The sequence below is a fragment of the Toxoplasma gondii genome, chromosome IV, assembly GCF_000006565.2.
Source record: "Toxoplasma gondii ME49 chromosome IV, whole genome shotgun sequence".
NCBI classification, from domain to species: domain Eukaryota; phylum Apicomplexa; class Conoidasida; order Eucoccidiorida; family Sarcocystidae; genus Toxoplasma; species Toxoplasma gondii.
Window position 1 is genome coordinate 1,917 of NC_031471.1, and position 11,462 is coordinate 13,378.

Consider the following 11,462-nt stretch of genomic DNA (forward strand, 5'->3'; position numbering starts at 1 on the left):
AAACCCTAACCTAAACCTAAACCCTAAACCCTAAACCCTAAACCCTAAACCCTAAACCCTAAACCCTAAACCCTAAACCCTAAACCCTAAACCCTAAACCCTAAACCCTAAACCCTAAACCCTAAACCCTAAACCCTAAACCCTAAACCCTAAACCCTAAACCCTAAACCCTAAACCCTAAACCCTAAACCCTAAACCCTAAACCCTAAACCCTAAACCCTAAACCCTAAACCCTAAACCCTAAACCCTAAACCCTAAACCCTAAACCCTAAACCCTAAACCCTAAACCCTAAACCCTAAACCCTAAACCCTAAACCCTAAACCCTAAACCCTAAACCCTAAACCCTAAACCCTAAACCCTAAACCCTAAACCCTAAACCCTAAACCCTAAACCCTAAACCCTAAACCCTAAACCCTAAACCCTAAACCCTAAACCCTAAACCCTAAACCCTAAACCCTAAACCCTAAACCCTAAAACCCTAAACCCTAAACCCTAAACCCTAAACCCTAAACCCTAAACCCTAAACCCTAAACCCTAAACCCTAAACCCTAAACCCTAAACCCTAAACCCTAAACCCTAAACCCTAAACCCTAAACCCTAAACCCTAAACCCTAAACCCTAAACCCTAAACCCTAAACCCTAAACCCTAAACCCTAAACCCTAAACCCTAAACCCTAAACCCTAAACCCTAAACCCTAAACCCTAAACCCTAAACCCTAAACCCTAAACCCTAAACCCTAAACCCTAAACCCTAAACCCTAAACCCTAAACCCTAAACCCTAAACCCTAGACCCTTAAAAAAACCCTAGACCCTTTAAAAAAACCCTAGACCAACCCTACACCGCGTGATGAACCCCTAAACCGTATAAAGAAACCGTAAGCGCTAAGGAAAAAAATCCTGAAAACTGTAATGATCCCCCCCAAATAAACCGTAGAAATTGTATTCGTGGTGTGCTTCACAAAGGGGTCACCGCCGGTGCATCATATACTAAATCCGACGGTCGAACTCTTTCGGGCTCTAATCTTCAAGCTGGGACTGCTACAAAATCGTTTTTACGGAAAGAAAACGGTTCAAAATATGAATGACGTTGCAACGGTGTGGCACTAGGGTAACAAGCACGAAGGAATGTGCTTTGGTTGCCAAGCACTGCCGTAAGTCCTAATGCCCTAAAGCCGTTCACTCTAGCTGTGGCTCATCCTACCAGCGACGCTTTCTGGAAGGCGAGTGATGTATCTACATTCACTGTTTCCCACGTTTTTGGGCAACATATAAATGCTAGCGTTGCCTGAACATGGGTTTACGGTGGGTACTGGTTTGATCCAGTTGTTGAATAATGCTCGTGAGCGTACGAGCAAGCACCGGACCACCTACCGCATGAAAAACGGTGTGCAAATTGCATATGCGAGTATAAGGTGTTCCATGAAATTCACGGCTCAGTGATAGAGCCTGACATTCGCTAAAGTCTTACAGATGCACTAATCACGACTACGAGTGTTCACATTAGACACAGCAAAAACACTTCCATGAAAGTTAGAGGTGCCCACAAAAATTGATGATACGATCCTCATGTGATTCGCATGCAAGACATTCTTTTTCACCGGCAGGTGCTCGTCAAAAGTAGATGTAAGACTCTTCCTCGTGTCTTCCTCGTTCCTAACGTAGTTTCACCTTTCTCCGCACACTGCATAATGGACAGCTGCACCCCACTACTCAAACTGGTAGAGGATAGCTTAACCCTGCCCTGATGGTTCCTATTCCCACTCCGAGCAACAAGCGTAGTGTTGCACCGTCAAATTCATGCCTCATTCGGCCACCAGCAACACATTAAAAGATAATGCTCTGTCTTGCATTACTCCACAAAGCATTCCTCTCTTTTGTCAATCTCTGCTCCACCTTCCTCTTCTTTCTCCTAGTGTGACGTAAACGTGGACGATGCAAACGATAACGCTATAGATATATCCGGGAACGGAGGAAGATGCAAAGAGTGGCCAGTACGATTTAGCGAGCCATTGGTGATAAGATGGCAAGTCACACGATTCTGTATAATGGATCTACTCCCTACATCATTTCCCCCCCTGTTTCTTCTTGTTTTCCCACGGCCGAGTTGTTTTTTCCGGACCGCGGTGGCACGCTGGCTGGCAAAGACGAGCTATGCGTAAAACCACTGGGACAGGTAGGAAACAATACTACACAAGAAGGAGCTAACTCAGTCGCATCATCGACAAAGCATTTCCTTGCCCTTCAAACAATGCGTTCTGCCTTCGAAAAAACATGACCGACAAGACTCTGTTTCATCCGACCCCAATGATAGGATAATGAACGTCCCCATGTAGCTAAGGAGAGATGCGCATCAACAGTATCATCCGCTTCTTCATTTTCTGCTGTTCAGCCTCTTCCTCTGTGCTGCCGTGACGTTTCCCCCACATCGGTATTGATGCGTTTGGCTTGCCCCTAAAATATATAGTCGCGTGCCTGACAATACAACATCCGCGACGAACAAATGTGTCAACAGAGAAGTCGTTGATGACTGCAGACTCTCTGGCTTATACAGACTACACCTAAAAATCCATTGTCACTAGGGATGAAATTAAACCAGTTGTGGAATAATATGGTCCTTCCGTTTTTTATCTTTGGAAAAGATAACGTCATGATAACACAAAGCGTCAGAGTTCGGGAAGGCTCTTCGTTTTTGCACTGACACCAGAACAGAAGCAAGATATTTCCACACTTTCTGCTTCGAAGCAAGTTGCCCCTCAGGCAGATGCAGCGGATCAGAGACCCACCGCACAGATCACGAATTCCGTTAAAAATTATCTCTACTCAGCACAAGGAGCTTGTCTGATCACGACAAATTCCTGCTTTGGTGTAGCGTGGTCGCTCTGGCGACACCGTGTATGCCTGGGCCTGGGGCAACAGTAGCAACTTCCATTCATATAGTGGCTGTGGTTTTGCAGCCGGTGTTTCCACTGCCCGTCATCTTTTCATCGTCTGACAACTTCGGGAAACTTTGAGTTGCTGACGCCTACAACTGCTGCTCACACACAAGCCACCTACATTCTTCAGCTGCGAATGCCCGACAAGGACAGACAATAAACATGTGGTGGGACTATTAACACTCGCCTGCATTGTTACGTGACAAAATACAGTTTCACTTGCCACACGATTTGTGATTCACATACCTTCACTGCAGCCTGTCTGGAGGAAAAGCATACTTTCTCTTTTGTACATCGCGTTGAAACGACACACATGAGGCGTTCCATTTTTGCCTGAAGCAACGCTCTTATATATGTGGCGAAACCAAAATGCGGCTACTGTCTCAGGATAGAGTGGCACGGCACTCGATGGCACTTTTCTCTCCACTAGAGGAGCGACCGCAGTAATAACAAAATGACGTTTGCGTCGTTATCCATTACCAGCGTCCATCTGTCCATTTAACGCGTCTCGCTCCCTACCTGAGTGTTTTTAGTTCTTACGCTATAGTTTTCGTTTCACCCAGGGAAGCATGCCTCTCGCCAGTAACCACTCATCCACTCTCATGTTAAATGCAGTCCGTCATTTGCCAACCCATCCATGCATCCGTACACAATCCGGCTCAAGCGAACAACAAAAACACATATTGCTACATACTACCCCGGCGTGCAGATTCTATGCTGCATGTCCAACACGATCGCCTCCTACAATCTTCTCCTGAAGAGCGAAATCACAAAGCCGTCCAACAAATGAAAAGCAATAAGCCGATGCGTACAATGGACGCGCAAAATTTTCGCTATTAAGAATGCATCTGTCGTTGTACTGATGAAGTTTTACGGACCTCTAGTCCCAGGAACCAAGCGTGTATGATCGTCGTTAAGCGCGGCAACCTACGGACGTGTACATCTTTAACGCAGACCTGTCCCACTGCAGTCTGGCTGACACTGATTTTTCCAGAAAGCGCAAGACCGTCAATCCACACAATACACTGAGCCAACGATACCCAGTGGACCTGTCGTCTGGTGGCACCACGTCGCCCTTCTCCGCCGACCATGCAACTAACTATAGCACATCCTACACAACAAGAATGACTGGAAAAGAACCAAGGTTAAGCGCGTGACTGAAGCATTCGTGTGTCCCTGTGCACCTGTCGCCAACTGACAGATCCTCAACATTGAGTCATTATTTTTTCCTCTCTACTTGGTTACCACGTTCTCCACGAGGCGAGCCTGTCTCTACAGTCTGCGAAGCTCACCAGCCGTCTCGTCGACCCACATCCCAGGATTTGTGTCGTTCAGCAGGAATGTGGTCCACTTTTCACGGGTTCAGCATCATCTCCGCGCTCACCTGACCTTCCCTATTCCGTCATTCACTAGAAAAAATAATCTGTGACCAGTCGCACACGACATAAAGCGCTTGATACATCTAAGAGCTTCGGCCAGAGGAGACGCATGACTTGAGACACTCTCGAGTGCCTGTTACAGGAAGGCAAGGAGAAATTCAGTCGACGGCAACCTTCAGTTACGGTTTCGTGATCGTGCACAAGCGCATCAAATATCGATGCAGCGAATGAGCTTACGCACTGCATCCAGGAATAACAGTAGGCGACTCGCAAGCCGCGTATCATGCGAAACGAAGACACTACTGTAAGGTAAAGTGCTTGTGAATCCAGTAAGCCTATGTCCCCCCTGTCGAGGTAAGACCTTGGAACAGGGGAAGGGCCAGAGCGAAGAATCAGTCTGTGGGAACTTGGTAAAACATGTGGTTACGCAAACCTGAAGACGTACACGGTGTAGGGGCTGCTACATGTCACATTTCTACATGCGGCAACTTGACGCCGACGTACTGAAAAAAGTTGGAAGCATCGCGATCGCCCCAGTATCTCGTATTCCACAAAGCATCACAAACGACGCAATTCTCTGACAAGGCGACAGCTAGCCGCTGGGCCATTGTTCTTTAAGCCGCTCCTAGACGTCACTCGCAGCATCCGACAGTAAAACACGTTGATCACCCACAAAACATTGACGCGAATCATGTCCTGTCACTGCTTACGTTCCTCACACCTCAGTAGTATCACGTACCCTCAGGTACCACTCTATGCAAATTAAAATATACTATAGCACAGTCGAGAACGTCGAGTGTTTGTGACACCAATGCATTCTTCCACGAACCACACTCACCAACACTGATATTATTAGGTTAAACAGAAAATACACAGCTGTGGCACTCTCCTACATTCTTTGTCTAGTCCATCTGTGACACCGGCAGCGACAAAAAGACACCCAGATCGCGTGGCGAATCCAATGTCGGCCACAGTCTGACACACGCTATCGCACACATCCTTCTGACCGCCGTCGAGATCACTCGCGTTTGCTGACACTCGTGTCCTCTGCGGGGCGACCTCTCGCTGGATCTACTGCAGGCGCCCCCCCACCAGGCAGCGCACCACGAAACGCTCTCCACCCCGGTTGCACCGTTCAGCGCCCCAATTGTCCTCGCCGACGCTTGACGCGGTGTCGCTGCTACTAATACCCAAGAGTGGTCCGACAATGACATTCCCGTAAACTCAGACTCATAGTCTCGCGGTGTCCCACATGACAATTCAGGGTACACACCACATCGCAGCGCATGGCAATAATCACGAATTGCCGACGGAGCCGCCACTGAAAGAAGGAATCACTGGATTCAGATCCAGCTCCATCTGCGTTCTACCGCGTGCAGAACCAAGATCCGTGCTCAATACCATCCGTGACGCCAGCTGAAGCCTACGCCACACATCAGAAAACACTTCTCACACCGTAAACAAACCGTTCAGCACCAGATCACTAATCACCTGCGCCCTCGTACCGTTTCACAACCATCCGCTTGCAACACATCGAAGACAGGATGATGTGACTGACTCCACCGATTTCCTCCTCCCGACACCACACTCATATGCACACCCACTCTACTAGGAAATTGTTCCAGCACGAACGCCATCCTGGAAACAACACGACGTTTTGTCGCACGTGGACCTGCCCCGTTCATAGTGGCAAACCAGCACTCGAGTCAAGTGGGCGTCAGGCCTGCCCATCCTGTGTCACCAGACACTGAATATCACCGATTTCGGTTTGGACAACAGAGTCACTGCCCGGAAGCGATGCCAATCCAATTCAGCACATCGAGCCTCTCCTCGATGGAAGCCTACACACCGCCCATACGACCCACCACCGTAGTGTTCCTACATCGGTGTCCTAGACAGCGGCAAACAGCAATGGACCCACAAAACGAAGTGACGTATCCGATTTCATCATGTGTCACATTTTTGGAGTTCCATGTTGTTTCAGCTCCCGCCAACCCGAGTCAAATTGTCATCTACGCATCGCCGCATCATCTTTGCATTCGCTCCAAAAAACGGCATCTGTTCTGTCCCTCTGCCTCGCCTCCAACCGGCATATAACCAGGCGTTGACGGCGAGTGTCACCCCGACGCTCGTAAACACACAAGCGGCCATCAGGCGACGTCTCAGCCGCACCCTCGTGTCGCTTCACCACCATCCACTTGCAACACATCGAAGACAGGATGATGTGACTGACTCCACCGATTTCCTCCTCCCGACACCACACTCATATGCACACCCACTCTACTAGGAAACTGTTCCAGCACGAACGCCATCCTGGAAACAACACGACGTTTTGTCGCACGTGGACCTGCCCCGTTCATAGTGGCAAACCAGCACTCGAGTCAAGTGGGCGTCAGGCCTGCCCTTCCTGTGTCACCAGACACTGAATATCACCGATTTCGGTTTGGACAACAGAGTCACTGCCCGGAAGCGATGCCAATCCAATTCAGCACATCGAGCCTCTCCTCGATGGAAGCCTACACACCGCCCATACGACCCACCACCGTAGTGTTCCTACATCGGTGTCCTAGACAGCGGCAAACAGCAATGGACCCACAAAACGAAGTGACGTATCCGATTTCATCATGTGTCACATTTTTGGAGTTCCATGTTGTTTCAGCTCCCGCCAACCCGAGTCAAATTGTCATCTACGCATCGCCGCATCATCTTTGCATTCGCTCCAAAAAACGGCATCTGTTCTGTCCCTCTGCCTCGCCTCCAACCGGCATATAACCAGGCGTTGACGGCGAGTGTCACCCCGACGCTCGTAAACACACAAGCGGCCATCAGGCGACGTCTCAGCCGCACCCTCGTGTCGCTTCACCACCATCCACTTGCAACACATCGAAGACAGGATGATGTGACTGACTCCACCGATTTCCTCCTCCCGACACCACACTCATATGCACACCCACTCTACTAGGAAATTGTTCCAGCACGAACGCCATCCTGGAAACAACACGACGTTTTGTCGCACGTGGACCTGCCCCGTTCATAGTGGCAAACCAGCACTCGAGTCAAGTGGGCGTCAGGCCTGCCCATCCTGTGTCACCAGACACTGAATATCACCGATTTCGGTTTGGACAACAGAGTCACTGCCCGGAAGCGATGCCAATCCAATTCAGCACATCGAGCCTCTCCTCGATGGAAGCCTACACACCGCCCATACGACCCACCACCGTAGTGTTCCTACATCGGTGTCCTAGACAGCGGCAAACAGCAATGGACCCACAAAACGAAGTGACGTATCCGATTTCATCATGTGTCACATTTTTGGAGTTCCATGTTGTTTCAGCTCCCGCCAACCCGAGTCAAATTGTCATCTACGCATCGCCGCATCATCTTTGCATTCGCTCCAAAAAACGGCATCTGTTCTGTCCCTCTGCCTCGCCTCCAACCGGCATATAACCAGGCGTTGACGGCGAGTGTCACCCCGACGCTCGTAAACACACAAGCGGCCATCAGGCGACGTCTCAGCCGCACGCTCGTACCGTTTCACAACCATCTGCTTGCAACACATGGAAGACAGAACTACTGTCTACATCATCTGCAAGATCTCGCATGCGGTATCAAACCAGCGTGCAAGAGAATGTGGTTTGTGTCGCGGACATGTGATTAGGAATAACATGATCGGATTCCGTACGCTGTTGATCTGGTGAACAACGAGAAGCGGTTCGCGAGACGGAGCAATGTATCGTGACCGACAGCCCATCGACTAGCTGAAAAGCCACCGTCGCCGGCCACGAGTGGACTCTCATTTGCCGACGCATTTTCCATAAGGAGGATACACTCGAGCGCACCAGGTATTTCGTGCCGTGGCCGATGCACATGCCGCACCGCGTGAAGCGAATTATTTACGGACCTGGTAAGACCCCAAAAGATCGAGTCGTTATTGTCTTTATCACTGAGGCACCGTTCACGCCTCATAATGCAACAAGAGCCCCCACACCATGCAGTCCTGCAGACTCAGAACACGCAAATCTAATCAAACATTACGCCACAAACGCTCTTGGCAGACACATCGCCTCCACTGGTAATTACAGGGGAATCCGGCTGGTGGGCATGATTCCACCGCCTTCATGATCGCAAAACTGCGCGCGACTTGACGTCACCTTGCTCATCGTTTGCCACCGGACAATGCGTATCACTGGTTGCGGCTGCCCATCACAGTCACGGATCGAAGAGGATGCCGTAGCAAGTCAGCACAAGGAGCGTCTCCCGGATAGCCTGCTAACAACTGACTCGAAGTACGCGATAGAGTAAACTTCCTACTGCCGTTCTCTGCACAGCAATACGCAGTAACCGACACCTCACACAGCCAGTGAACCGATTCGGCCTCAGCCGCTAGCGGAACAAACAGTTCAACCCCGCCGGCACTGCTCTGGCCTGCAACTGGCAGCAGCATGGCACTGCTTTGACTCTGAGGGCCACGTGTGCCCTAGATGAATTGAGACAGTCAACGACGCTGAGACGCTCGTTGATGAATCAGTGCACCATAATCGCCAGCACTCACTGTTGTTGCCGCCTCAGTTCCATGAGATTGCAGTATACACCGCGGCATTGTCGACACAAAGATCATGCTCCATGGAGTAAACCGTGTCCAGTCATAGCAGACACCCACAACTCAGATCGTTGCCATCCTCCTCACTTTGGTCTGATTCGCGCCAGATAGTGCGCAGCTCGTTCCAAGAGCGTTGCAGTACATCATACTCAGCCCATGCGCCACAAATCAGGCATTTCGCGACGTACGCACTTGACAGTATCTTCGTATCGACAGGTACGTCTCCGCGGCCACGACCGGTGGGCTTCGTTCCACCGCAGACGTAACAAAAGGAATACACTCGACTCGACAATGTTCCTGCTGCTCGAGCGCGAACAGACATTGTGTCTCACCGGCATCGGCTGGCCAGCATACTCGGTGACCGAAAACGAGGACCGGGGAATTCAGCGCACTGAGCGTCTCCTGACCAGCCCGCCAATGCTTTACCTGTGCCACCTGACAGATCAGCGTTCTTACTCTTTCTTTCTATTGAACGGAAGGCGGCCATCAACACGCACACAGCAGGGTGACAAATCTCGCAGTCTCTCGCCGCCAACCCAGGACATCCACGATGTCTGCTGCATGAGCCAGATGGGCCGGAACGCGATGACGAGGAGCGTCATCGTCCAGAAGATCGCCATCCATGACTGCCCACAGGACAGAACACTATAATATCTAGACACCAATCGTGCCTCCAGCGGCGTTCGAATTCGCCATGCATGCCACTGAATTGCCTGTAGGAGTACCAATGTTTATGAGTTGATTCAAAGGTGACCCTGGTGTATCTTCAGCCTCGACTCTCTCAGCACCGTTGTCTCCATGCTTCGCACCGCACCAGGTGATGCGCACCCCAAGCAGGCCGTCATAAAATCATTACACACCACTGGTCAGCCTCTCTGCCAGGCACCCGACCACAACTGTCAATGTATCGACCTCTACAGTCCCCGGAGAAAGCTTGGTGCATCTAGGTTCACCTTTCTCGCAGTTCTGATATCCCACTGGAGTTGAGACTAAATTTGTTTTGCCAGTGCTGATCGGGAAACTCCACGAATCACTGTCTGCTGTGAACACAATGCTGAGCGGCAAACCGTGATTCCATGGTGGGACGCGGAAAGATGTTCCTGGGCATCAAATGTCGAGTCCACTAGTGACACGCTGAAGACGTTCATCATCACGTCATTCGGCTGCACTCGAGCAACACCGAACAACTCAGTCTATTCGGGGTCGTGATTCAGTCGGGTGTTCCACTTGGCATGTGTCCAAGATTGGATCGTACCAACTTTTCGCGGAATCGGACAAGATTCGACACAACTACATGGGGTGAGGCGAGGCTTGTCCATCGCACTGCAACCAGATATTTGCGTCCAGCTCGTCCATTGTCGTAAGGCGTGCACGTCTCCCGACTACAGGTAACAAGCATCACTTTGTTCTTGCGTATCCTCAAGTACGCATGGACATCTGTTTTATCGGTGGTGGACGAATCTCCGGGAAATCCAAGGTGACGGAGTTACCAGCTGCATCCGCCCTCATATCTGAGGGAGAGGGAAGGAGCAAAACAGTGCACCCGGATCATTCGCAGTCGTCAACACAATGATCCAGGCCCTTACAAGCCAAAGCGCGTTTGGTTCCATTCACGTGATGCGCTATTTCGTTCGTCCCACCAGCCAAATCTGGAGCGGAAGATAATGAGCATCTGGAACAGCCAGGAAAAATGCTGTTGACAATTCGACTACGGCTTCTCAGAGCCGATGGTCTAGGACACGCTTCCTACTTTCTTCTCCTAGTCAACGCACCGAAATGGACAAGCATCGAAGCAACGCCCGAAACTGATCTCAACCGATCGCTGGTTACACCCGCCACCAAGATGCAGATGGGCCAACCCGCATATCGCTCCACTTCTGATATCGTGTGACAACGTCGCGAATCGCGCTATCAAGAAATGGTTATGGCACATCCAACTTGATACCCTAGACATCGCTATTGTCTCCTGCAGCAGATGATTTCACCAACTGTCGCGATATATCCGGTTCAATCGTCACGTCTCAGGTCTTCATGCAGGAAGTGAACCTGAACCCTGATCTACTCATCTACCCTTCATTGCCGATATATCTGCAGCACGTCTCGTGATGCACAACGCATGATTCGTGCCGTGTAGTGCAATACAATCACAACACAAACCGCTAACAACAGTCTGCAACGCACGCACGTGACACTACCGCTGTATCGCCGAAAGTTACTACGGGAGACGGCGCTGGTGAGCTTGGTTCCGCCATCTCCTCGAATGCATAGTTACACTCGGATCGAAGTCAGCCCTGCTCATCCACTGTTACCAGACACTGCATCGCACTGGTTGCAGCAACAGGCCAACATTGTCAGTGACCTAAAGGGGACGCCCACGCGGTAATTCAGAGGACAGACCCTCTCCTGGACAGCCAGCATACGCATCCTCCCTTCGATCAAAAACGAGTAATGCTCCTACCAACTCTGCCTATACAACAGCAGGCACCAATCAACTTCACACATCCGGTGAACCGATTCAGCCTCAGCCGGTAGCGGAACAGACAAATCA

General features: G+C 50.5%; 2 protein-coding genes across 2 annotated transcripts; one reads left to right on the top strand and one right to left on the bottom strand.

The window, feature by feature from the left end:
- Nucleotides 1-3,494: 3,494 nt before the first annotated feature.
- TGME49_317830 (hypothetical protein) lies at nt 3,495-5,898 on the bottom strand. Its single transcript, XM_018782918.1, has 3 exons — nt 5,419-5,898; nt 4,556-4,660; nt 3,495-3,689 (listed from the first exon to the last, which is right to left on the bottom strand). Exons 1-3 carry the CDS (start codon nt 5,526-5,528, stop codon nt 3,677-3,679), a joined length of 228 nt encoding a protein of 75 aa, XP_018638087.1. The 5' UTR covers nt 5,529-5,898; the 3' UTR covers nt 3,495-3,676.
- Nucleotides 5,899-9,018: 3,120 nt separating this feature from the next.
- TGME49_317820 (hypothetical protein) lies at nt 9,019-9,585 on the top strand. Its single transcript, XM_002372034.2, has one exon. The coding sequence runs from the start codon at nt 9,071-9,073 to the stop codon at nt 9,563-9,565; it is 495 nt and encodes a 164-aa protein (XP_002372075.1). The 5' UTR covers nt 9,019-9,070; the 3' UTR covers nt 9,566-9,585.
- The last annotated feature ends 1,877 nt before the right edge of the window (nt 9,586-11,462 follow it).

What these genes read in the sequence shown, in the direction of transcription:
- TGME49_317820 (XM_002372034.2), top strand. Translation starts at nt 9,071, where the DNA reads ATGCGCCACAAATCAGGCATTTCGCGACGTACGCACTTGACAGTATCT.
- TGME49_317830 (XM_018782918.1), bottom strand. Translation starts at nt 5,528, where the DNA reads ATGTCATTGTCGGACCACTCTTGGGTATTAGTAGCAGCGACACCGCGT. An exon ending in GGGGTGGAGAGCGTTTCGTG is followed by an intron (nt 4,661 to 5,418) that starts GTGCGCTGCCTG and finishes TTACCTCGACAG; the next exon opens with GGGGGACATAGGCTTACTGG.